Raw genomic sequence first — 27,600 nt, forward strand, 5'->3', positions numbered from 1 at the left:
TCCCGTGATGCCCCGCGTCTCGGACGCTCTGGGCTGCAACGTGTCTGCGGGGTGGAGGCAGCGGCAGTGGAGTTCGCCGCGCGGGTAGGGTCCCCAGTCTCCTCGCTGGTGTCCATCTCTCTGTCGTTGCGCTCGAGTCCCGACGGGCCGCCTTAGGCCCTCGACATGTCGTACAACTACGTGGTAACGGCACAGAAGCCCACCGCCGTGAACGGCTGCGTGACCGGTGAGGCTGCCAGGGCCGGAGACCCCGGAGAGGGAGGGAGCTGGGGGGAACCGAGGCCTAGGGAGGCCCGCGGCCCCTGGGGCGGCCGGGCGGGCCCGGGCCCGGGGAATGGAAGGCGCTGGCGGCCGAGGAACGTCCCGTAGTCCACGACTTCAAAGGAGATGTTTCCACACGCGCCTTTTGGGGTGGGGGGCTCTAAAAGCTGCGTTCGAGGGCCCCTTTTCGTTCTTCCGGAGGTCACTTTTCCTCGAGTACAGGGACCGGCCCAATGGGACAGAGCAAAGTGTGAGTTGATGGCGCGGGGTTGCTTGGGCTCCTAGATTGGCCTTGTGTGGTCAGGGGATGGGGCGGTGGTGATGGCGACTTTGGGGTTAGAATTTTCTTGTGGGAGAGGCTGGCGGGCGCAGGAGGTGGAGGGACGCGAGGAATGCCCGCACTCACCCAAAGCAGGAGAGGAGCCCTCCTCTTTGCCTGGCGCTGTTGTTTACACTTGGGAACTGCTGGAAAACAGGATATGGACGCCCCAACCCAGTGATGAGTTTGCCTTGCTGACTTGTGCAAGGGTGGTTAAGAACATAGATGTCCAGACTCCAGAGATAGTCATCTTGAACCAGGTTTTCAGCAAAATACGAAGACCTCAAACTTGTGTGTTTATGTAAATACTAATTGTGATCCCACAGCAAAACTGTCATTTGGAAAGTTGGAGGCGGTGGAAGACTATGGACGAGGGGTGTTGGTAGACTACTGGGAGGGCAGGAGATGTGGACAAAACAATGTTTTAATATAAAGCGCTGAGAATTTTCTTCATTTGACCTGGTCTGTTTGGTAAAGACTTTGTGAAACTTTAGATTAGGCCTGAATAGAGATGAACACTTTCTTTAGCATCCCTTAATTAGAAGTTAAGTCTGCCACTGCAATAGGAAAAAATTTGAGGGCACAGAGCCAATCGGAAGGGTTTTCACAGTCATTGTCAGTTGAAGGACTTATGCTGGTCTTAGGCCCAGTGCAGTTTTCTTAGTCTGATTGGAGAAGTAGCGTTTTTGTAAACGAGTGAAGTGAGACGCTGAGGTGCTGGCGTGGTGAGAAGGGAGTGAACGGAGGGAGCCACAGAAATATGTGACTTAAATGAGAATTCTGGAGGTATTAGGTGGAAGTGATAGGGTTATTTACATACTTCTCTGGCTTCAAAAGTTAGAGGATCTGTTCTTTCAGGACACTTTACTTCAGCTGAAGACTTGAACCTGCTGATTGCCAAAAACACGAGATTAGAGATCTATGTGGTCACCGCCGAGGGGCTTCGGCCCGTTAAAGAGGTGGGCATGTATGGGAAGATCGCGGTCATGGAGCTTTTCAGGCCCAAGGTAAGTGGTCTAGGCTGGGCCCAGCTATGAAGACGGTTTTGTGTTGTTTTATACCATTGATTAGGATGGGAGGAATAAGGCTTAGGAGAGAAACTACAGTGTTTGAATGGTGGACTTGATATTCACCTTAGAAGTGGGAGAGATTTGGCTAGGGAAAAATTGGTCAAGTTGACTTCTTTAGACGGGGAAATGAAAGCAGTTTGAAATGTGGGTCACCATACTGTGGGTCGTCATGGTGATTCAGAGCGTTGGCTCTGCCGCAGGGCAGTCCTGGCTTCATTCCTTATTAATTCTAACTTTGGGTGTCACTTGACCTTTCAGAGCCTTATTTCCCTATCTGCAAAAGGGGATAACAGTATCCAATCCCTTGGGTTAGTGTGAAGGTTGAATGATTTAATAACACAGGGCCTAACACAAGCATTCACTGTTGTGTTAACAATTATCCTCACAGTATTATCATCATTATTATAATTCAAATGTTTTCATTCAACTAGCCACCACATTGCTTCGTTATATCTTAACTGAATCTGACCAGAAAACAATGGATTCAAAGTTTTAATTATAACCTATTACACAAAATACATTTTGGGGTTTTGTGTTAATAGTAAGTAAGACTTTGTGGATCCATTTTAGCTTCCATTGTTATTCACATTTCCCCCCTTTTCAAAGACTTGGAGAGGATTGGAGGATTCATTACATTTGTCTTTTGGAATTTGAATGGAATGATTGAGTTTAGCTTGATTTGGAAATAGATGAAGACATTGTATGTAGAGCAGAGAGATGGAGAATCATGCAAGTGAGGACTAGATGTTTACCAGCTTCAGTTTTGGCCTTTGGTACAGACCCTTAGGGTGTGTGTTTGCACTTACGTGTGTTATATGCTCACCCTGGATTTTCTCTACAGGGAGGAAAAAAAGTTCTTAAAGAGCTCGGTATACTTAAAGAATAATGCTTAAGGGCTAGACAGGTGTTCCTGTTTTAAAAAGAACCTCTTTTGATAGCATAATGTTGGTTTCAGGGGGAGAGCAAGGACCTACTGTTTATCCTGACAGCTAAGTACAATGCCTGCATCCTGGAGTACAAGCAGAGTGGCGAAAGCATTGACATCATAACGCGAGCCCATGGCAATGTCCAGGTGAGGTGGCTGCTTCAGGCTGATGAGAGTTTTCCAGGTAGGGCTGTCACGATTTGATGAAGAAATTGGAAGTGCTGGGGGCAGCTCTCTGTATGATGAGAGAAACAAGGAAAAAACACTGAGGGTTTCAGCTTTTATGAAGAAAGGACTTCTGTAGTTTACTCAGAGTCCAAGGGACAGGGTAAATAATTTATTGACGTTCAATATTTTGCAAAAAGGAATACACTGACATTTGGGCTCCTGGCATGTCAGATAGATGCCACGAGTTGTACTACCATTTCTAAAATCATCCTGGGAAAGCGGTGCCTGGTGTCCTCTGTTACTCTGGGTGTTGAGGTTCTTCCCTAACCCCAGTTTTACTTCTCAGGACCGTATTGGCCGCCCTTCGGAAACCGGCATTATTGGCATCATTGACCCCGAGTGCCGCATGATTGGCCTGCGACTCTATGATGGCCTTTTCAAGGTTATTCCACTAGATCGGGACAATAAAGAGCTCAAGGCCTTTAACATCCGCCTGGAGGAGTTGCATGTCATCGATGTCAAGTTCCTATATGGTTGCCAAGCACCTACTATCTGTTTTGTCTACCAGGTACTGCAGTGGGAAAAGAGAGGGAGAAGCTGTGTGGTTTGGTGTAGTAGGAATTCATTTTTGCTATTGAAATGCCTGGATTTTTATAGTAGGGTAGGCAGAAGCGTTTAATGTGCTTGTCCCGAGAGGTTTTGAATGATATAATTAATATGGGTCAGATTTTGGTTGTGTCTTGAGTGCAGTAGTACTTACTGTGAGGCAGGAAGCTGTGGGGCTTGTAGCAGGTTTTAATCCTGAGATTACAGTGTGGTTGTGGGCCGTGGAGAGTTTATAGGGTGACCCAGTTTATACTTTGCCTTAGTCTCTTACTGGCATGCTAGGAGATTATTAAAACTTAGTTGTAGAGAAATGATTTGGAAATGGCCTTTACAAGCAAGGAGAAAAATGTCTTGGTGATGCTTTATATATGCCTTCTAAGAAGAGGTTGGCATTTTATTCAGCACTCAATTTCTGGTGACTTGCTGGCTCTTGACTTCTATTTTCGTCTGTGCCTAAAACTTTAGCAGAGCTGACTGTAGGCAGCTGTTCTCTGGGCCAGATCTGTTGGGGGGGAGGGGGGCGCAGAATGCAGAGCACTAGACTAACGTGCCTGTATCTTGGTAAAATCTCAGTCTTTGAACAAAGGGCCTCACAGCACGAGGTCATTTCACGAGCTTGTGGTTGAGTAAATGGCAGAAGAAAACAGCCCAAGTCCATGTCCTGTGTGTAGGCATGAAAATACTTTGATAGCTGTGTTAAGTACTGGAAATATTGATGTATATTTGGAGATTTCTTTGTAGTGTCACCATGAGTGTTACAGTTCTGAGGCCAATTGGATTTCAGATGAATAAGGTTGAAACTATTTTGGAGATTCTGTTTGATCTTTTTTACAGTGCACTATCAGAGCTGAAACAAAAACTTAGAATTTCTCTCCCTTCAGTTTTGTAAATATCAGATCATTAAAACATTGATGTTGATTGTTCTGACTCTTGTTTCTAGCCTCAGGGCTGCCAGTGTGCACGATCTTGCATTTCTGTCTATGTGTCTCAAGAGGCTCAAATCCAAACCCCAGGTATAACTTCGTGCAGTTGAGTCTTACCCCCAGTCATTGATGGGAAAAACTTTTTCATCAACTAAAAATTACTTTATTCCTGTTTTTTGGGGGTTTTTTTCCAAAAATTCAATTTGACAGATATTTACCATGTAAAAGGTGGTTATGCTAAGTGTTTCTGGAACTCTAACCGTGATTAAGGTGTGGTGCCTGCTCTGAAATACATGTCGAATTCCTTTCATAACTTAGACGCTGGTCTGGCTTTTGTTGAGGCCTTCATCCTCCACTGGCTGAATGTAGCCTTTTCCCTGACCCTTTCGCTCCTAAAGGTAACTGACAGCTCCAGGGTGAAGTGAGTCATGATTCAGAAAAAGGCTGGGAAGATGTTGTTGACAATGGCAGGACTAGAGGTTTTGACTAACTTTAGAGGAACAATATGTGTTCTGTCTGCACAGTCACCCCATCAGGATGCTCTTAAGAATTGTATCAAACAAATTTTTTAAAATGTAGATGTATTTAACTTCAATGTGTTTGTTTTTTTCTCTTTTGCTATTTTGTACATTCCTTGACGCCAAGGAATGTAGATTATATTCTTTATGTGTGTAGACATATACATTGTATCTTATAGTGATTAGTATAGTAACACATTCATTTTTCTGATTCTTAAGCCTTTCTTGGTTGGTTGAATTGTTGGAAACACTAGGCCTCGGTGGCAGTCTACCCAGTGGCAGACTCAGCTGGTGGCTGTCAGCATGCTGGTGGATAAGGATGGGAAGGGTGACATGACAGGATCGTCAGATGCTGGGCAGTGGCGGCCTGTCCCTGTCAGGGCCCCTCTCCAGTCCGAGGTTCACCTTTCCTAAGGGCTAATCATTTTACCTTTTCCCACCTAGGACCCTCAGGGGCGGCATGTAAAAACCTACGAGGTGTCTCTCCGAGAGAAGGAGTTCAATAAGGGCCCTTGGAAACAGGAAAATGTAGAAGCTGAAGCTTCCATGGTGATCGCAGGTTGGTTGGGGGGTTTTAGGAATCTTGCCTCCGATCCAGGTCTGGACCAGTTTCCTGTTTTTATCCTTCATCACCTTCTCTGTCCCTGCATCTCAGTGCTCAAGTGCAATTAAGCGTATGCGTTGCTCACCACTCTCTCTCTCTCCTCTCCCTACATGTGCTTTCCTTAGCTTTTTCCATTTCTGTCTTTGGGATTGTCTTGTTTTTTACTCCCCTCCAAAAGTATAGCTTTCCTTACTTGGGGTAGAGGGGTTAATTGTAAAGCACTGAGATTGATTTGTGCAGTGGCATATGGAAATTAGCTTCATTGTTTTATTGTTGGGCATAACATTTGAAAACTGGAAAGAACCAGTAGAACTTATCTAATCTGACTCCTCTATTTCATAGATGAAGAAACAGGGCCCAAGGGACTTGCCCATGCCTGTACCTCCTTGACAAAGCCTGGGCTACATTCCAGGCCTGTTTGTACCTTATCTACACTCTGGCCCAAGCACTATGTTGTGTGTCTCACTTTGTAGAGAAATTTTGAAACTCTTAAGTACAAATTAGCTCTTCTAAATGGTGACCCTGATAATGGGGGCAATTAAGCTAAGGAACAAGGGAAAAAGTAAAAGCTTTTACTTAGGAAAGATGTGGAGTTTAGGAGAGAAAATGGGAGGAATGCGTATGGAGGAACACCGAGAACACTCTGCCCTCGGAGCTCAGCAACACCAAGGGTGGCAGTGAAATATTACCAGGATAAGATACTGCCAGCCTGAAATTTCTGAGACAGGACTCTCAGAAAAAGGCTGTCATGTTCCTTGGGCTTTAGTGTCTTTTTAAAAATAGCGATTGTGTTCAAGCTTGCCTTGTAACTGGATCAGTGCCCTTGCTGTCAGGGTGTGGGGGGTCCAAAGTGCAGACCATTCTAATGTCCTTTCTCCTGCAGTCCCGGAGCCTTTTGGAGGGGCCATCATCATTGGGCAGGAATCAATCACCTATCACAATGGTGACAAATACCTGGCCATTGCGCCTCCGATCATCAAGGTGAGCGACTTTTTAAAACTTTTTTCTTCCTTCCTTTTTTCCCTTGTTCTCACTCTGTTCCTTTCTCCCCATTTGTCAAAAGATGCACAGATTTCTGTTGGACTATTCACTAAGTATTTAAGATACTGTGTTGGTCATTGGAAATACATAGAGATTGGCCTGGTTTTGCTTACAAAGAGCTTGCTTGCTCACTAAGAGAAAAATAATAATCAAAATAGGTTTACCCTTTGGTGCAGCCACTATGGAAAACGGTGTGGAGATTCCTCAAAAAATTAATAGAGCTGCCATACGACCCAGCCATACCACTTCTGGCTATTTATCTGAAGAAAACAAAAATACTAATTGGAAAAGATATATGCACCCCTGTGTTCATTGCAGCATTATTTACAATAGCCAAGATACGGAAGCAACCTAGATGTCCGTTGATAGATGAATGCATAAAGAGGATATGTGCACGTATGTGTACACATTATACACACGCATATACAGTGACTATTATTCAGCAATAAAAAGTGAAATCTTGCCGCTTATGACGACATAATCCTGGAGAGGATTATGCTAAGTGAAATAAGCCAGACAGAGAAAGACAAAGACTATATGGTTCTACTTACATGTGGAATCTAAAAAAAAATGAATAACAAAGCAGAAACAGGCCTGTAGATACATAGAGCAAGTTGATGGTTGCCAAAGGAGAGGGAGGGTGCAGGGGATGCGTAAAAAGAAAAAATGGGCAAATCTGTCCAATGAGTGATTCTAGTCGTAATAAAAATGGCACACACCAAAAAAAAAAAAAACTTTAACCTTTTCATTGACTGGCAACTTTAAGAAGGGAAACATTTTGTGTATTCTGTTGAATGTTTTCAAGGCTCAAGTCATATAAAGTAATATAGTGGTAAATTATATAGACTTAAAAAAATAGTCAAAGATTTCAAACCTTAAAATTTCAAGTCATAAAAATTAAGCCTTTGGGCTGGCCAAGTGGTGCATTGGTTAGGAGTTGGCTTGGGACGCCAGCTCTGAGCAGCAGGGCCCTGGTTTCTATCCCACATGAGGGCCAGTGATGCTGCGCCCACTATAGCTAAGATGGTGAACAACAGCTAGACCTGGAGCTGGGCTGCCGTGAGTTGCCGGCGACTGCGTAGGCTGCAGTGAGGCTGGCCGGCAGTGGATGTGAGCTTTCGGAGCTGCTGTGAGTTGTTGTCCAATGGCCGGGAGCAACCCCTCACCCTGGGGGAGTGCAGTGATAATGCCAGCATGGTTCGGTGAAGCGACGCCTTCCACAACTAGACTGAAGAACAAAAGGACAGTAACTCGTCTGTTCCCCTTCCCTGATACCCCAATGCTGTTTCCCTCCCCCAATTCCTCAATAAAATCTTAAAAAAAAAAAATTAAGCCTTAAAGATAAATAACGAAATCCGTGATAGCATTAGTGGAAGGGGGTAATTAGTGCTATTGAGGATAAATAACAAAATTTGTGGTAGCATTTATCGTCTGGTGAATGGTTACAGCTTCTTCCTGTTTTATGTATTCCTATTTTCCAGCAGAATAATATGTGAATAAACATTCAAGGTATATTGAGTACCTCAAAATTATCTTTGAAATAAAAGTGTCATTTTTAATCAGTAGTGTTAGCTGAGTGGATTCCTTGCTTGTGAAATGGTTGGGTTTGGTAAAGGGAGTGGTTTGCTCTCATCTCTAATGACTGTGTCTTCCCTCTTGGCAGCAAAGCACGATTGTGTGTCATAATCGTGTGGACCCCAATGGTTCCCGTTATCTGCTGGGAGACATGGAAGGACGGCTCTTCATGCTGCTTTTGGAGAAGGAGGAGCAGATGGACGGCACTGTCACCCTCAAGGATCTCCGTGTAGAACTCCTCGGAGAGGTAGGGCTTGTTTCTACTCTGCCGCATTCTCCTAGGGACGGACCTAGTGACCCGAGATGTGCGGTCCCACACTGCCACTGCCAGTTATATTACCCAGCAACAAATGGTCACTCCTGCTATGGAAGCTGGTTTCTGAATGAGTTAGGTGTTGGAGAACCTCACAGGGAACCAGACACTACCTCAAGTACAAAAAGAAAGAGAAGCAAAGCATACAAGCTAGAATTAAAGACTAATCAATCTAATGCTGAGATTCAATTCTGGGAGGAGATCCCCAAAAAGGGTTCAGAATTATGCAGTGAATTTTGGAGATTTCTGATTATTTCGAGGAGACTGAAGTTGTTGGGATTAAAATGATCCTTTGGAGCAGGCACCTGCAAGATAAATTATAGAGTTTTCTGACTGTAGAGATGTGATAAGTGGCGAGTCACACACTTCAGAGACTTAGGAACATTTGCTTGGCGTGACCTGGGATTTGAAATGGGGAATTGTTTTGGGAATCATGGCTGCAGCTGTGCATTTTCTCAGCAGAGGTCTGAGAGGTGGGTAGGACGGTGTCTGAATCCCACTGGAGACCATTTTGATGCCTTTCATGCTGTTGACTTTCTCCTAGACCTCTATTGCTGAATGCTTGACGTACCTCGATAATGGTGTTGTGTTTGTTGGGTCTCGCCTTGGTGACTCCCAGCTTGTGAAGGTGAGAAGACATTTTCTTCTTTCTAGCTTCATTTCATGGTCTTCACTGTTGCTTCATCAGGTTTCTCCTGTGTTTAGCGCCTCTCAGAATTTCTTCAGTTCATCCATATTCCTACTGTCCAGCTTTCTACTTGGTTGATTTAACATCCTACCCCAACTAGCTCTTTATCATCCAGCAAATGTGCCAGGCTAGGTGTTGGGTGCGGTGGACAATGATGAACGAGACGCAACTCCTGCCTTCAAAAGATCATAGTCTAATGTACTGGATCCCCTCTAGAATTGAAAATTTTGGACCTTCTCTGCAGAAAAAATGCATGTAAACATTTTACATTAATTTCCAAACTGCTTCATTAGAAATCTCTGACTGGTTAGTGGGTCACCTGTAAGACACCATGTTCCTCAGGCAACAGTCCCCTTCTGGAAGCCTCCAGTGGAGCACAAGAAGGGCAGATCTAGTAGGACGGCGAGTTTCTTTTGGATGAAGACCATCTCTTTAGGGGTGGGTGTGTTAGGAGCATTGCAGGACTAACATTGTTTTTCTTTTTAGCTCAATGTCGACAGCAATGAACAAGGCTCCTATGTAGTGGCCATGGAAACCTTTACAAATTTAGGGCCCATTGTGGACATGTGCGTGGTGGACCTGGAGAGGCAGGGGCAGGGACAGGTAAGGGGCTTATCCTGGAAATGGATAGTTGTTGGTGTGCCCACTCAAACTGTGTTCTCCTGGGTTTTCCATTCTAGAATGGGGCGTATGCACTGACGATAACTTTTTTTAAAATTTAAGTGTATTGGGGTGACAGTTGTTAGTAAAGTTATATAAGTTTTTGGTGTACAGTTCTGTACTGCATCATCTGTATATCACATTGTGTGTTCACCACCCAGAGTCAGTTCTCCTTCCATCACCATGTATTGGGTCTTCAGAAAAGTCATGACGCATGTTTGCGACAGATGGCACTCGTTCATTTTTGGAAGTACTAGAGTCATTCACATCTATGTTATTGCTATGTCATTTGGCAGCTGACAGTTCTAGCTTCATTCTAAAAAAAAATTGAGTGATTTTGTTGAATTTTGGAGATTTTACGACAAGTTGAAGATGGAAGACCAAACTACATTTTTGCCATATTTTACTGTTTTACTTCCATAAAGGGAAGAATGCACATCAAGCTTGTGAAAAGTTGCATAAAGCTTATGGTGACAATGCTCTACAAGAACGTCAGTGCCAATGATGGTTCATGAAATTCCATGCTGGTGATTTTGATCTCAACGATGCTCAGTCAGGGAGACCCACCGAGGTTGATGACGACAAAATAAAGGAACTGATCAAATCAAACCCACGTTACACGACACGAGAGATTGCAGAAACATTGAACATCCATCATTCAAGCGTTCACAACCACCTGAAGAAGTTGGGATATGTAAGCAAGCTCGATATTTGGGTTCCGCATGAACTCAAAGAAGTTCATTTGACGGCGTGTGTAAACATCTGCAGTATGCTCATTAAACGTGAGGAAAACGATCCTTTTTCTTTTTAAGATTTTATTGGGGAATTGGGGGAGGGGAACAGCGTTGGGGAATCAGGGGAAGGGGAACAGACAAGTTGCTGTCCTTTTGTTCTTCAGTCTAGCTGTGGAGGATGTTGCTTCACTGGCCCAAGTTGGCACCATCATTGTGCTCTTCCTGGGCGAGGCAGATCAGTCGCCGGCCTCTGGGCGGCCGCTCACGGTGGCTGCCGGCTGCTCATGCTGGCTGTCGGCTACACATGGTAGCTTATGGCAGCCCACTGCAGCAGGGGACTGCAGCCTACGCCGTTGCCGGTGACCCACGGCAGCCCAGCCCCAGGTCCAGCTGCTGTTGACCATCTTAGCTGCAGAGGGCAGTGTCACTGGCCCTCATATGTGGGATCCGAACCGGGGCCCTCTGGCATCCCAAGCCAATTCTTAACCAACGCGCCACTTGGCTGGCCCGAAAACTATCCTTTTTTGAAGCTACTGATAATTGGTGATGAGAAGTGGATTGTTTACAACAATGTGATGTGCAAACGGTCTTGGTCCCAAAGTGATGATTCGCCTCAAACGACATCGAAAGCAGACATTCATCAGAGGAAGGTTATGCTCTCAGTGTGGTGGGATTTTAAAAGTGTCGTGTTTTTCGGGCTCCTACCAAGGAACCAAGCAATCAATTCGAATGTGTACTGTCGGCAATTGGACAGTTGGAACGAATCCATCATCCAGGAACGTCCAGAGCTTGTTAATTTAATAAAGGAGTTGTGTTCCATCGCAACAACGTGAGACCATACACAAGTTTGATCACCCGTCAAAAATGATTGGAGCTTGGATGGGATGTGTTGCCACACCCACCATACTCATCTGACCTTGCGCCGTTAGACTTACACTTGTTTCAGTCTCTTCAAAACTCCTTGCGTGGTATAATATTCAATTCAGATGAGGCTGTAAATCAGCACCTTGTTCAGTTTTTCGCAAATAAAAAACAAGTCCTTCTATGAACGAGGAATTATGAAGCTCACTGAAAGATGGCAAAAGGTTATCGAACAAAACGGGCAATATATCATTGATTGATCTCTGTTCTTTATATAAATAAATGCCCTTTGAAAAACAGAGACAAAATACGTCATGACTTTTCCAAAGACCCAATATTTGATTCCCTCTGATGATAACTTTTAAGAGCTTTGCTCACTAATCCCAATGATAGAAGGATTGCTACCATTTATTGACTGCCTATCTTGGTCTGCGAGGCACGTTATATACATTATCTATAATCACACGAGCACCCTGTTAGATAGGGATTCTTGGCCATTTCAGAAGTGAGGAAACTTAGGGCTGACAAAGATTAAGTAACTTGTCCGAGATCATGTAATTACTAAATGGCAGGTGTGTCTGATTCCAGATCCTGTGATCTTTCTAGTAAGGTAGGTTCCAAGGATGGGAGCAGGCTTGCTAGGAGCTTTTTGCGTCTTGGAGTAGGATGTCCTGTCTGCTTGGTAAATTTGAGAGACTTTGGAAATCATCTTCTGCTAAGTCTGCATCCTCAAACCTAGCTCCACAATAAGGGCCCTTGGACTTAGGTATAGTTAGTTGGCTTTCTGGGCATCAATATGATGACCCTAGGCTCTGGAGGAGGTTATTTAGAAACCTTTTCTCTCCTTGCAGCTGGTCACTTGCTCTGGGGCTTTCAAGGAAGGTTCCTTGCGGATCATCCGGAATGGAATTGGAATCCACGAGCATGCCAGCATTGACTTACCAGGCATCAAAGGTAGCCTTGTGGTGGACATAGGATGCAGATCTTATTTGAGTGACCTTGGCCTTTGGCTTTGTTACATGTCATGAAGGCACTTGGGTGGGAGCTTAGAGGAAAGCAGATCAAATGAAGAGTAAAGAAAGTCATGATGACAAATAAGTGATTGAAGCTTAAACATACTTAAAAGTACAAAAGTTAACTTAAAAAAAGAATACTGTTTACTAAAATTGGATATTGGAGTGGAGGAATGGAGGCAGAAAGATTACAAGTTGCATTTAATGTTGTTTATAAGGAACTGATAGAATCCTTAAAGAAACTGAGTACTGAGGATATCATATAAAGATCTAAGTATGAAGGTAACTCCTAGAACAAAAATGAAAATCTTCCTAAATTCCAGGAGAACTATCATAATCAAAAAGATCAAAGAAAGACTACATAGCGAAAGACTTTTACAGTAAACATAACGTAAACTATGACAGAACTGATACCAAACATCTGTATGAGTATCTCTACCTGACACATCAGATGCCTGGTACCATATCAGTAAATGCAAATGGGCTAAGCTCACCTATTATAAGAAAAAGATGATCATATTGAACCAGAAAGCAAAACCTGTTCAAAAATGTATATAGGAGGCACATTTAAAGTAAAGTAATTCAGAATACAAAAAAATAAGGGGATAGGAACAGAAAAGAAATAGAGATTTATGATTTAGGAAGAGATCATCATGTACCTACAAAATCCAAGAGAGTCAACTGAAGAACTATAGACAATAATTCATTAAGGTAGCAGGATATAAAATTAATGTGCTGTAATCAATAACTTGAATGTAAAAACTATTAGAAGGTGTAGTAGGGGAAAAGAGGCAATTTATAATAGCAATGAAAAGATAAAATACCAAGGAATAAATTTAACAATTGCAAAATCTATACAAGGAAATCTTTAAAATATTCTTGTAGGATTAAAAGGATAGATTGATCAAATGAAAAAGACTAAGGTCTTACAACTCAACGTTATAATGCTATTCTGTCTTTGCCTTTTTATATTTAATGTATCAATAAAAATATCAGTGGGGGGGCCCGCCAAGTGGCTCAGTTGGTTAAGAGTTAGCTTAAGAGTGGGAGCTCTGAGCAACATTGCCGCCAGTTCGATTCCCACATGGGCCAGTGATGCTGTACCCGAGCTGAGCTGCCACTAAGCTGCCAACAGGTGGCAGGATTGCTCAGCTGGTGAGAGCACATACTGCTAACAACAAGACTACCTGTTCAATGGTGGGCTACGCTCGCCTACAACTAAGACTGAACTCGGCACCTTGAGCTGAGCTGCTGCCCAGATGGCTCAGTGGATAGGGCGTGCGCTCTTAACAAGGCTGCTGGTTCGACTCCTGCACGGGATGGTGGCTACGCCCACCCACAACTAAGATTGTAACAGAGCACCTTGAGCTTACTGCCGATAGGCAGCCCGATGGCGTCTGGCGCCCTCTACAACTAAGATTGAAGAACAACAACTTGGCTGGCCCCTCTCCCCAATTCCCCAACACTGTTCCCCTCCCCCAATTTCCCAATTAAAAAAAAAAAATACCAATAGGGCTTTTTTTCTTGACCTAAAAAAGTCAAAGTCCAAATGGAAAAAGGAAGAAACAAGAAAAGCCAGGAAAACTTAAAAAAGAGCAGTGAGACGGACTAGCCAGATATTAAAACTACTATTAAACTTCAGTAATTAAAAGTATGGTTTTGGTGCACGAATAAGTAGGTTCAAAAGTCCAGAAGTAAACACAATTATATGTGGGAGTTCAGTATATGATGGTGGTGTCTCAATTCAGTGAGATCAAGGTGATTGTTTTTAACAAATGATGTTACAAAAACAGTCATTTGGGAAAAGATAAGTTTGGGCCCATACTCTACAATGTATACCTTGCTAGAACGTTATTGGATCAAAGACTTAATGTAAAAAATGAAGTCATACAAAAGCTAAAAGAATTTTGGAGTGGGGAAGGTCAGTTAAACATGACTCACAGTACAGAAACCAGAATGAAAGACTGATAAATAAAACACTTCTGCGTGGTAAAAACAACACTAAGCTAAGTTAGAAGAAATGGCAAACTGGATAAAAACATGTTCATCTTCTAGACAAAGGCCTAATCTCCCCGATTTATAAAACAATTTCTAGAAAGATCACTAAATATCTTGCCCCAAATTGGCAAAGGACATGAATGGACAGGTAACAGGCCTCACTTGCATTAAGAGAAATGCAAAATAAAACAAAATAGTGATATCATTTTTTTACCAGATGACCAAAATCCAAAAGTTTGGCAGCACATTATGTTGGTGAGTCTCTGAGGAAATCTGCATGCTCATTGACAATACCCATCAAAGCTGCAGCTGCATTTAGTGATTTACCTGGCAACCCCACTTCTGGGCTTCTTCCCCATAGACCTTCATGACATAAATATATGATTATTTGTTGTGGCAATGTATGTTACTAATGAACTGGTATGTCCATAAAAGTGAATACTGTGCTGATGTCCAAAACAAGGAACTGCTCTGTTCTGATAAGGGCTCCGGCGTATATTAAGTGAAAAAGCAAGGTGCAGAACATCGTGTGATAGGCTATTTTATATTTGTATTGCTAGTAATACAGTGTTTACCTGTTGCCTTCAATTAAAAGAAACTGGATTAAATTAAAAAAATGGAAGGACAAACTAGAAACTTCTTTTTTTTTTTTTTAAAGGGACAGGATTGCGAGGGTTCTTTTTTTTTTTTTTTAAGATTTTTATTGGGGAATTGGTGGATGGGGAACAGACAAGTTGCTGTCCTTTTGTTCTTCAGTCTAGTTGTGGAGGATGTTGCTTCACTGGCCCAAGTTGGCACCATCATTGTGCTCTTCCCAGGCGAGGCAGAATTGCTGCCAGCTTCTGGGCAGCCGCTCACGGAGGCTGCTGGCTACACACGGTAGCCCATGGCAGCCCACTGCAGCAGGGGCTGCAGCCTACGCCGTCGCTGGCGACTCACGGCAGCCCAGCTCTAGGTCGAGCTGTTGTTCAGCATCTTAGCTGTAGGGGGCAATGTCACTGGCCCTCATGTGGGATCCGAACCGGGGCCCTCAGGCGTCCCCAAGCCAGTTCTTAACCATCGTGCCACTCGGCCGGCCCTCTAGAAACTATTCTTGATGACTAATTTGGGGGATAGGTTGGAGGGAGAGATGTAGAAGCGAGACTTCTGTTTGACTTTGAGTCATGGAAATGTATTATCCCATCTGAAATCTAATGAAAAACTTTAAAATATCAGGCTCAAACAGTTTTTAGACTATCTAACTTCTTCAGAGTCTTAAATCTAGGAAGGAACAGAGTATGTTATTCAGCCGAGGACTGACTCCACATTTCCTGCTCTTCCTGTGGGGTAGGCTGGCCTTTCCTTAGATGTGTTGGTCTGTGCTGTGCATCTTAATTCTTGATCTTTGTTCCAGGCCTGTGGCCACTGCGGTCTGATCCTAACCGGGAGACTGATGACACTTTGGTGCTCTCTTTTGTGGGCCAGACGAGGTAAGATGAGTCTGGTGCCAGCTCCAGGTGCTCATGTGACGGTCCCAAGGTGGGGAAGCTCGTCGGGCTGACCCAGGCCTTCTCTTCTGCTGCAGAGTTCTCATGTTAAATGGAGAAGAGGTGGAAGAAACCGAACTGATGGGTTTCGTGGACGATCAGCAGACTTTTTTCTGTGGCAATGTGGCTCATCAGCAACTTATCCAGGTAACAGCTGAGAAGGGGACAGTCCCCATGTATGTGAATTTGACCTAGAGTGCAGTATAGCACACCACTGGGTTTTAAAACAGTCCATTTTTATGGCTCTAAAAGTAATGTTAAAGGGCTAGAAAGAAAATTTAAATGACCCGATAACCCACTACTTTTTAAATCTCTCTGCGATACCGTGGTCAGATAGCCTTTGGGCACTTGTTAGCCACGAGAACCTGATTCCTGAGCGCCTCCCACCCCCCAGCATCTTTTTACGGTTGGCCTGACCCTGATGCTCTTTGGTTTTTGCACACCGTCCTCACCTGTGAGCAGTTCTCCACTCTGGCCAGAGTCAGTGTTTGCCAGTGGTGGGTACAGCACTTGAGGGCCTGAGAATTACTGAACTATCTCCATCTTTTTATCCACTTGGTCTTTCTTTTAGCCAACAGGCAGTGGTGGATTTGGTAAAAACGAGAGAGAAGAAGGTTCTGTCAGTTTGTGGACGGAGTGTGGAAGGGGCTGATACCGACACATGGCTTTGTCAGTATTTTCTAACTAAGTGGGCTGAAAACTGGCACCGCTCACATATCTGTTGTTAAAGGGCTTTCCTCCTTTAATATAAACTCAATTTAGATTGTAAGATGAATCGATACATCACAATGTCATCAACCTGCTTTTCGTTTTATTTCAGTGATGAAATTTATAAGACATTTCAATACAGTTTTGTTGCCTTTACTAAAGAATTTGAAATCATTTTAATGACTTGCATAGTAAAGAACTTGGGTGTTTTAGCAGTCTCATTTTTGGGTTGAGAAAAACTGCTAGACGAGTGGTCACAGGGTCTCACTCCACTGATTCCTTTCCACGGGATGTGGTGTGAGTTACCCAAGCCTTAATCAGAATGAAGCAGGCCATTTTTGGTTTTGTGTGTTGGCTGTAGGTATGCAAGCTGTAAGCTGCTTTAAGCCTTAGTCTTCAGGGCGTCAACTAAACCTGACATCGTGATTCATCGTGGCAGGATTTGGGAAAAATATATACATGGTAGAAGAGGACTTACGTAGCTTAGTCTTGGGGCTGCACTAGGGCAGCGGTTAGCACCTTCGCGCCCCTTCCCAGATCCGTCGCTCCTCTTTCTAGATCACGTCTGCTTCCGTGAGGTTGGTCTCTCAAGAGCCCAAAGCTCTAGTCAGTGAGTGGAAGGAACCCCAGGGCAAGAACATCAGCGTGGCCTCCTGCAACAGCAATCAGGTCGTCGTCGCCGTGGGAAGGGCCCTCTACTACCTGCAGATCCATCCGCAGGAGCTGCGCCAGGTCAGGTGTGTGTTTCCTCGTCTGCACTGGACCCCTCCTCTGTTGTCTGGGACTTCTTTCATCCTTGGCTTACTTCCTCTGCCGTATTCCTCTTTGTTCAGCCACACAGAGATGGAACACGAGGTGGCCTGCTTGGACATCACCCCCTTAGGGGACAGCAGTGGGCTGTCCCCGCTTTGTGCCATTGGCCTCTGGACAGACATCTCGGCCCGTATTCTGAAGCTGCCCTCTTTTGAGCTGCTGCACAAAGAGATGCTGGGTGGAGGTATGGATCTTTTAAGGACCTGGGCTGGGATCGGAGTTGGAGTGTGGAACAAGCTCTCACTGTGCCCCTTTCACACAGAGATCATTCCTCGTTCCATCCTGATGACCACCTTTGAGAGCAGCCACTACCTCCTCTGTGCCTTGGGAGATGGAGCACTTTTCTACTTTGGGCTCAACATTGAGACAGGTGAGACTAGCACTTTTTGAGTGAGGGGCTCTTTGAAAACTAAGGAGGATTTGAGATGCAGAGCTCTTAGTCCCAGGGTGCTTTGAACCTTCACAGTCCAGCTGTTTGTCTTGTTTCCGTCTTTCTTCTGATGCCATTCTTTCTGCAGGCCTGTTGAGCGATCGGAAGAAGGTGACTCTGGGCACCCAGCCTACAGTATTGAGGACTTTCCGTTCTCTTTCTACCACCAACGTCTTTGCTTGCTCTGATCGCCCCACTGTCATCTATAGCAGCAACCACAAACTGGTCTTCTCCAATGTCAACCTCAAGGAAGTGAACTATATGTGTCCCCTCAACTCAGATGGCTATCCTGACAGGTTAGTCTCTTTTTCTTTCTTCGGAAGAGCCATGGATTGAAGGCATCATGACGTTTTCCTCAAACCTCTCTCCTCAGTGTCACAGTCAGTAAAAAGCTGAGATGGGAAGTGTAAGCAGAGGTTCTCAAATCTGGCCACCCATTGAAATAGCTGGGGAACTTCTTTAAAAGGACAGGTTTTTTGAATCCTCCTCTGGTTGACTCAGTAGATCTGAAGCTGGGCACTAGAGGCCCTAGAATCTGTATTTTCAGAAAACCTCTTAGGTGGTTCAGATGCTTAAACTCCTGATTGAGAGATCATTTTGTATTCCTCTGGAGCAGGAGTTCTCTCCAAATATCCCCTGGCCAGCAGCCACAGCACTGCCTGGGGACTCCTTAGATATGGTAAATTCTTGCGGGAGGGAGCCACCTGATTTAACAAGGCCTCCATCTGCTTCTGATAGTTGGGTAGTTGTGATTGACAATCTCTGTTCTAGATTCTGATGCTGCATATTAGCATTAAATTGAAAGCTGTTAAAGCTCAGCCTCAGCCCACTCAGACGAATTAAATGAGAAAAGTGTGGGGTGGGGCTGAGCATCAGAATTTTGCACTCTCCCCAGTTGGTTTTTAGCATAGAGTCAACATTGAGAACTGCCCTGGAATAAGCTGGTGTAATTCTGCCTTGTTTTTCTTCCCCTGTGGAGTTGCCTCCTAGAGCCCTTTCCGTCCTGGGGCCTACTCAGTCTAAACCCAGACTCTTCTTTCCAGCCTGGCACTGGCCAATAACAGCACCCTCACCATTGGCACCATCGACGAGATCCAGAAGCTGCACATTCGCACCGTTCCCCTCTACGAGTCTCCCAGGTGAGGCAGGGGTAGGGGAGCTGCAGAGGGTGGTCTGGGAGTTGGTGGACTTGTGCTGAGAGGCAGTGTTGTTCTATACTTGGTCTACAGGAAGATCTGCTACCAGGAAGTGTCCCAGTGCTTTGGGGTCCTCTCCAGCCGTATTGAAGTTCAGGACACGAGTGGGGGCACAACTGCTTTGAGGCCCAGTGCCAGCACACAGGTGAGGGCAGTGGACAAAGAAAGGTAGCAGTAGAGCAGGGGCAAACTTCTCTGTAAAGGGACAGATAGTAAATATTTTCCGCTTTGCGGCCATATAGCCTCAGTCACTACTCAGTTCTGCCATTACAAAAGCAGCCGTGGACAGCAGGTGAGAACAGCTTTACTTATGAAAACAGGCAGGAGCTGGATTCAGCCCCCTCACTAGAGGGTTGAGAAGAATTTGGGACAGGTGCGGCAATCAATGCAAGGTTTTGCTACCCGGTAGCCTTGCAGAATGAATGATTCCTTTTCTCTTACCAGTTTGGGCACTTTGTAGGGTGTGTGTAATTGGGGACAGTGTAGCATAATAGGTAAGAGCATGGGATTTGTAGCCTGACAGAACTAGCTTCAAGGTTTATTGCTAGCGGTGTGACCTTGGGCAAGTCTAAAGTACAATTTTCTCATCTGCAAATGATGATAGGACAGTCTAGAGCCGCACATAATAGGCTCAGTGGAGATATTAGCAGATCATTTTATTCCATGTATTCTCTGCCTTTCTTGCTTCCAGACATCTGTGATAGGACTTCTTCCCTAATCTGGAGTGGAAGGTCTTTTTTCTTTTTGTTCGAAGTGCTCCCTGCTCTTTCCATCGAGAGGGAGTCTGCCACTTTATTAGGTATCCTGAGTTCCTCGTTAACTTGGCTTGATTGACGTGGCATCCCTGTTACAAAGATCTTTAATGACCCTCCCGTTCTTATGGTGTTTGGACTGCTGTGTCAGTCCTGTACGGAGTTTGGCTCCTTACCCTTGGTCCCCATGTCCTCTCTGACGCCCTGTGCTCTGTGCTCTTCAGGCTCCGCTCGAGCTGTCAACCTGCAGTTTTCCTCGTTCACACTCAGTCTGTGTTCCCTGACCCTGTCAGATTCCCTCACTGATGTTCCCAGCACCTGTTCTGCTTTCGAGAGGGGTGCTGAGTGTTCTTTCTGTTCCCAGGCCCTGTCCAGCAGCGTCAGCTCCAGCAAGCTGTTCTCCAGCAGCACAGCCCCTCACGAGACCTCCTTCGGAGAAGAGGTGGAGGTGCACAGCCTCCTCATCATTGACCAGCACACCTTCGAAGGTGCACATGAGCTCTCTGTCATTTTGTACCTACGTGCTCCCTAAACTAGGCTGTTCTGGGTTCTAATGTATTCCAAAATTTGATAGACACTGTGACATATTCTAGGAGAGGTGGGACCTCTTGACTTGGCTGTGCTGGGCTGCCTCAGGTCAGTCTAGGCTGGTGAGGGACGGTCTGAGGAGATGGGAGTAGCAGGAGATGAGTTCCTGTCCTCTCCTGTATTCTGCTTGGAGCTGAGCGGTGGCTTCTAAGAGCAGGATGACACGTGCATGGGGTCATCAGCCTGTCACCCTCTCTACTCTCCCTCTAGTGCTTCATGCCCACCAGTTTCTGCAGAATGAGTATGCCCTCAGCCTGGTCTCCTGCAAGCTGGGCAAAGACCCCAACACGTACTTCATTGTGGGCACAGCCATGGTGTACCCCGAAGAGGCGGAGCCCAAGCAGGGTCGGATCGTGGTCTTTCAGTATTCGGATGGTGAGTGGGCAGTTTCCAGCTTTTGAGATGGTTGGAATTCTGGGAAACTAAGCATAGGTTTGAGGTTTCAGAGCCTCAGCTAAGCGGCAGAACTACTTGTGTTAATTGTTGTGACATGAGGTAGTCCGTTCTTTTCTCGCAAGCTGTTGATGGTCTGAATGCGTTTTGGTGTAGGTGAGCAGAGGCACATATAAAAGAGCATATGTTTCTTTCTTTTCTACTCTTTAAAAGGCAGAAAAAAGGGGAGAGATGAATGATGGGTAAGAGGATCTAGTGGCCAGAGTAAGTGTCAGGAATCCTGGATTGGTTTTTCACTGGTTGTTCAGCCATCTGGTCCTCTTTCCAGCTTCAGCACTTTTTTTTTCATTTCTCTGTCTTTTCTCATCTCCCCTGCCCAGTATGGTTCTTTTTTTTTTTTTTTAATTGTGGAATTGGGAGAAGGGGAACAGACAAGTTGTTGTCATTTTGTTCTTCAGTCTAGTTGTGGAGGACGTTGCTTTACTGACCCAAGTTGGCACCATCATTGCACTATTCCCGGGCGAGGCAGATCAGTCGTCGGCTTCTGGACGGCCACTCACGGCGGCTGCTGGCCGCTCACGCTGGCTGCTGGCTACACACGGTAGCCCATGGCAACCCACTGCAGCAGGGGCTGCAGCCTATGCCGTCGCTGGCGACTCACGGCAGCCCAGCTCCAGGTTGAGCTGTTGCTCAGCATCTTAGCTGTAGAGGGCAGTGTCACTGGCCCTCATATGTGGGATCCGAACCGGGGCCCTCTGGCGTCCCAAGCCAGCGCTTAACCAACGCGCCACTCGGCCGGCCCCCCAGTATGGTTCTAAAGCCTTGCTGTCAGCCCAGAAATCTCAGATCAGATGGTTGGGATGGAATTGGCCTCCATCTTGAAGACAGATCTGGAGCTTCAGGGTGGAGGCAGGGCTTGGACACTCTGGAATCGCTGCACTTACCGTGGGGCCAAGCTTCCAGTGGTGGTTAATCCCAGTCTACACTGACTCTTTATTTCCTGCTTTTAGATGAGTGGCTTTTGGGGCAGGAGTTAGAGCCAGAGGGGAAATCAGAAGATTCTTTTGATTAATTAAAATGTAGGCTCATAAAAGAGACTCAAGAGTATCTTTTTTTTCCCCCCAGGAAAACTACAGACTGTGGCGGAAAAGGAAGTGAAAGGCGCCGTGTATTCTATGGTGGAATTTAACGGGAAGCTGTTAGCCAGCATCAATAGCACGGTGAGGCCCATACTGCTTGGTATCTTTCATACCTTAGGTTCACACAGAGACATTGTCCACAGAGCATGTCTCCCCTATGTTTCCTGGGGCAGCGTGTGTGTCCAGTTTTAAGGATAACCAAGTAGAGGGGATGGAGGGTGGTGCTGGGAAGCTAGGAGGCTCAGGTTGGACCAGATATTGGACTTGGTTATCTAAACCCCCACGCGTATTAGAATCTAAGTGCTCGTGGGGATCGTGAGACGGGGAAGAGCTATGGCTTCTGCCCCAGAAGGGTCTTGAGTGCAGGAGCGCCTGTCCTTGTGGTTGGGGTGTGCCACCCTGCCAGTGTATGGGTGTGTTCACCAACCTGAGAGCACTTTGAACACCAAAGTTTAGGAATGTTTATGGAGACTTCATCACAGAGGCATGATGGAATATTAACTCAGTCTACAACCCCTCCTCCTCCTCTAATCCTGGCTTGGTCTTTCTGGTGACCAGCCCCCATCCTGAAGCTATCCAGGAGTCACCAAGAGTGGCCTCATTAGAACAAAAGACACTCCTCTCTATCACCCAGGAAATTCCAAGGGATTTAGGAGCTCTGTGTAAGACGCTTCTATCACCCATATCACTAAGGAAGTTGCAAAGTTTTAGGAGCTCCATGTCAGGAACTGGGGGTAGAGGCCAAATATGTTTGTCTTAATATGTTACAGTGAGGATACTAGAGGTTTGGTTTTGGACGTGCTAAGTTTCAGTGGTCATCTTAGTGAAGGTTTCAGGTAGGTAGCTGGTTGAGAGAGGCTGGAGATATCAGTGTGGCAGTTATTAGGAGGCATTTAAAGCTAAAAGTCTGGATAAGATCACCCGAGATTAGGAGGGACCAGTGCTGCCAGTTAGGTCAGATAACATAAGGCTTAAGAATTGGCCATTGATTTTGGCAACGTGGAAGTCGGTGTTGACCTTGACTAGGAGTTGAGCCTGTCTTCCTTGGACTGTGCTGTACCAAATATCTGTTCATCTGTCTCCCGAGTATAAAGCATCTTCATTCTTTTGGAGATGTGGTTGTAACTGAAGAAACATTGCAGTGGAGAAGGAAAAAAGTTTTGGGGGGGCGGTGGAGGAATGGCCACAGACTGTAGTGCTTTAGAGTCCTTTATTATGTGACAGCATTTCTGTTGGACTTTCCCATTCATTTCTCTACTCATTGCTCACATCAAAGATTCCAGGAATGAACAAGTTTGAGAAGGGTTTGGAAAAGGTAGTTTTTGGGAGGCAACCTTGTTCCTTTCTGATTAGGAAATTGGAGATGGATCTTCTCTTTCCAGAGAGATTTCTGTAGGTCCGTCACCAAACTTGGGTCATAAGAAACCATCTTTTGTTGTATCCATAGTATTGCTTGCATTACTGTTGATTTAGTATTTGTCTTCACACTGACCCGTTTTCTTATGTAAAAGAAAACTTTGTATTATTAGTTTGTTGTGCTCGCTCTATTTTAATGGCTCATAAATATATAGTACGGAAGTAAAGATGTTCATGCAAGCACCACATCAGACCATTTCAGAGCCCACGTTGCACCTGGTGACCGGTGCTGCAGATGGAGGATGGAGCCACGGGGACGCGGTCGTTCTGAGAGGACTCTCTGAGAGGACTCGGGCCCCTCGGGTCGAGAACAATGCCATGCCCCACCCTCCCTCTCCAGGTGCGGCTTTATGAGTGGACGACAGAGAAGGAGCTTCGCACCGAGTGCAATCACTACAACAACATCATGGCGCTCTACCTGAAGACCAAGGGTGACTTTATCCTGGTGGGCGACCTCATGCGCTCTGTGCTGCTGCTCGCCTACAAGCCCATGGAGGGAAACTTCGAAGAGGTAGTGGGGGTGGCGCAAGCTGCTCGCTCAAGCCTTGCCCCCTGCCAGTGTTTCTTTGGTGGTGAGGGACACTTGGGCCAGTGGGGGCAGAAATGTTTTCCTGGGAGCATACATTCTGCATCGATGAAGTATTTTCACAGACCCCCAACTTGAACTGAACAGCCTCCATTTCTGGATAATTGCAACCCAATGGGCTGTGTTGGCCAGAGACTGGGGGAGAAGCTCTCTGATGGCATTTGTTAAACCGAGGGCCGGATCTCCTTAGGGCAGGCTCTGGGCTTCTGGCTAACAGAAGACAGGCCCCAGAACTGCTGTCCCATGCAAACTGCTGAGTGTATTTTCTTGTTTGCACCTTGTTTGTTTTAAGATCGCCCGAGACTTTAACCCCAACTGGATGAGTGCTGTGGAAATCTTGGATGATGACAATTTCTTGGGGGCTGAAAATGCCTTTAACTTGTTTGTGTGTCAGAAGGATAGGTGAGTGACCAGCTGTGGGAATGGGGGGGAGGGGGATTGAGCCCGGGTCCATGGTGGATGAGGACATTGCATCCCCTCTCAGGCTCCAGGTGCTCCTCTTCACAAAGGTTGAGTTCTTTTATGAGAGAATCAAGGCCACAAAAAGGAGCCTCTTCAGAGGCTTTGGGGTGTGTGGTATGTGGGCTCGTCAGGGAAGCTTGGCACCTGGTGTCCTCAGCACGTAGTCGCTGGGGGGGGGCAGGAGGTTCGGGTAGTGAGTCTGTCACTCCGCCTTTCAGCGCTGCCACCACTGACGAGGAGCGGCAGCACCTCCAGGAGGTCGGTCTCTTCCACCTGGGTGAATTCGTCAATGTCTTCTGCCATGGCTCTCTGGTGATGCAGAATCTGGGCGAGACGTCCACCCCCACGCAGGGCTCAGTGCTCTTCGGCACCGTCAACGGCATGATCGGTGAGGGTCAGCCTTGCTGCGCGCACTCCCGCACAGCCCGCTTCCTGAGGCCGCCACGCTGAGGGGGGAGAGAGCACGCTGGGCCCTTGTCCCGCTGCTTGCCGCCTGGGCCGCCCGTGGTGGGAAGTGCTCGCTGTGGGCCCTGGAGCTCTGCAGCGACTGTCCCCTCTGCTGCTTCAGGGCTGGTGACCTCGCTGTCAGAGAGCTGGTACAACCTCCTGTTGGACATGCAGAATCGACTCAACAAAGTCATCAAAAGTGTGGGCAAGATTGAGCACTCCTTATATCCTCCCTCGCTGGGCCCCTCGCTGGGCAGCGCGCCCTGGCGCAGGCAGAGGGCTGCGTGACCCCGAGCTGCCGCTGGAAACTGCTGTCGAAGCAGCGTCTTAACTGGGCTCCTGGGGTGAACAGGCCTTTCTCTGTTTTTTTACCTTATGGAAAAATTCAAACCTAGTAGTAGAGACCATAGTATAGTGAATCCCCATGTACTTATCACCCAGCTTCAACTGCCTCATCTTGGAAATATATATTAATGTTCCCGAAATGTGGCTGCCTCTGGCCTTCCTGGGGTTGCATGTCAGTCAGTTTAGATGACAACACAGGAACATCCTTTCAGAGATCTTGTTGGGGCAGCAGTGTCTTGAGGACCCTTGCTATAGAGGCTGGCAGGAGGAGAAAAGCGACAAAGCTGAAAACTCCAGAAGCCCAAGGGTCAGTCCCCCTGGGACACCCAGGATTCAAGTACTGTTGGAAGTTTGCTTATTGTGAGACATGCAGGGCCCTTCCCAGTTAGGAGGTGAGGGGGCTCCTGCTGTGAGTGTGAGGTTGGTCAGCTGTCACAAGGCAGTGTGGCCCAGCTCTAGCCGGGAAGGAGGACAGGGGCTGATGTGGTTGTTTGCTGACCAGCGGGACAGTGGGCACATCTCCTGTCTCACTGAGCCTGTCGATTCTCCTGTGAGGATTCGGGCTAGACTTAGAAGAGTGGTTCTTCCCAGGCGTGCTCGTCTACTTTACCGGGAGCATTGGTAAAAAAGACTCACACACCACCAGGCTCTACACTCAAAGTCTGATCTGTACTTTTAAAAAATGTCATTTTGAAGATCACCCCTGTTGAGAACCGTTGGAAGGGGTAGTCGTTTTTCGTGCCTTTCAATTCCAAAACTGTCCAAAAAACAATGTGATTTTTATTTGAATCTGTTGTTTCCTATTCTCATCCTGATGATTGCTTCAGATTGTGGTCTTGTGCAGAGGTGGGGATGAATGAGAGTAAGGGTGTTTGCAAACAATCACATTCCTTCACTCACCTGTCCACCTGGAGATCCTTTCATACTGAGCGAAAGACAGAACCGGCCACGGGCTTCATCGATGGAGACTTGATTGAGAGTTTCCTGGATATTAGCCGGCCCAAGATGCAGGAGGTTGTGGCAAACCTACAGGTGAGCTGTGTGGTGTTCAGCCCTGGGCCAGTTACACGCCAGGAGCCTGTCAGAGCTCTGGCGCCTGCCCTCCTCTCTTCCCAGAGGCCAGCGGCCCCTTTCAGTTTCTCCTGCCGCCTGGGAAGATGGCGTATGAGGGCGAGGAGATGTAGCCGAGGCTCGTGGGTACCCACCAGGCGCCTGGCACTGGACTAGCAGCTTTACCCATGTGACCCCTGTACTTTAGCAACGAGGGCACATTGGGGCATGTCTGGGATCCCTGGCAGTCCCACAGGAGGGAGGCAGGGTCAGGAGCCCACAGGGAAGAGAAATTTCCACAGTGCTGGAGTTTGGGGTGCTGCTCACTGGAGATGGTACCTCTGAATAACATCCTGGAGGAGAGGGACATGCACGCCAGGTGGCAGCCTCTGAGCCAGCTTTGCCTTCAGTAGACCTTGCTGACCTGTACCCCCACGGGGCGGCGCGGGTTTCTGACGGAGACGTCCTCCCCGCCAGGGCAGTGGTGGAGCTGGGGGCCCCCCTCGCTGTGGGCACCCCTTTCCCCAAGGGAGGGCGAGCACCCTCTTGGCCCTCAGCCCCTCCCTTTCTTGCAGTATGACGACGGCAGCGGAATGAAGCGAGAGGCCACCGCGGACGACCTGATCAAGGTGGTGGAGGAGCTGACGCGGATCCACTAGCCGAGGGCGGGGCCCCCTCCCAGGCCCTCCCGAAGGCGGGGCCGCCCCTCCCCTCCCCCCGCCAGTGTCTTCGAGGAGCTGACGCGGATCCACTAGCCAAGGGCAGGGGTCCCCCCTCCCAGGCCCTCCCCGAAGGCGTTGCCGCCCGCCTCCCCTCCCCCGCCACTGTCTTCTTGGGCCGTGGGAAGCCTTTCCCCAAGCCAGCTGCCCCGGAAGTCACAGCCACCTGTGCAATGGGGATTTCTTAGAGCTAAAACCAGTTCACTAGCGACCTGGGAATGGGCTGAAGGTGAAATATTCTCTCCCTGGATTTTTACCAGTCTCACATGATTCCAGCCATCACCTTGGGCCGCCAAGCCTTGATTGGTGCTGCCCATGGTCCTCCTTCCAGGGAGGGATTTTGCAGCTCTTTGGCTGAAAGGAAGCTCTGTGTGTGTGTCTCACACTCATGCGCTGTCCTCTACTATCTTTTTATTTAGGTTGGGGGTGTGGGGAGGTTGTGGGTAGAAGGGAAGAGGGGCGGGAAGGGTTCATTGTCTTTGAAGTGAGGGCTTCCTTTTCCTTCTGTTGCCTCTGAGAGCTTTGGGTCTGGAGGCCTGACCACCAGGCCACAGGCTGCCTGAGTGTAAAACCTGGAGATGGCGGATGATTGCCAAGCCACAGCCTTTTTGTCTCTGGGGAACTGTCTGCTTCAGAGAGAAGGAGGTGGATGGGCGTGAATTGGTGGTTAGTTTCCGAGTTTTACCAAATAAAGTAGAATCTAAGAAGAAAGATGCATTTGTTTCTGCTTTTCTTCCCGCTGCCCGGCGCTCC

At 46.9% G+C, this 27,600-nt stretch overlaps 1 protein-coding gene across 1 annotated transcript; it reads left to right on the plus strand.

The window, feature by feature from the left end:
• Position 1: 1 nt before the first annotated feature.
• On the plus strand, positions 2-27,558 carry DDB1 (damage specific DNA binding protein 1). Its single transcript, XM_019656049.1, has 27 exons — positions 2-226; positions 1,439-1,587; positions 2,606-2,722; positions 3,090-3,311; positions 5,235-5,349; positions 6,278-6,375; positions 8,099-8,257; positions 8,868-8,951; positions 9,498-9,614; positions 12,118-12,220; positions 15,671-15,746; positions 15,842-15,950; positions 17,070-17,248; positions 17,345-17,508; positions 17,587-17,694; positions 17,843-18,050; positions 18,798-18,893; positions 18,984-19,095; positions 20,067-20,190; positions 20,501-20,665; positions 21,809-21,903; positions 23,579-23,749; positions 24,117-24,226; positions 24,505-24,674; positions 24,855-24,957; positions 25,987-26,110; positions 26,704-27,558. The coding sequence occupies exons 1-27, from the start codon at positions 166-168 to the stop codon at positions 26,785-26,787; spliced, it is 3,423 nt and encodes a 1,140-aa protein (XP_019511594.1). The 5' UTR covers positions 2-165; the 3' UTR covers positions 26,788-27,558.
• Positions 27,559-27,600: the final 42 nt, after the last annotated feature.

Source organism: Hipposideros armiger, unplaced genomic scaffold (assembly GCF_001890085.2).
Source record: "Hipposideros armiger isolate ML-2016 unplaced genomic scaffold, ASM189008v1 scaffold_253, whole genome shotgun sequence".
Classification (NCBI taxonomy): Eukaryota; Metazoa; Chordata; class Mammalia; order Chiroptera; family Hipposideridae; genus Hipposideros; species Hipposideros armiger.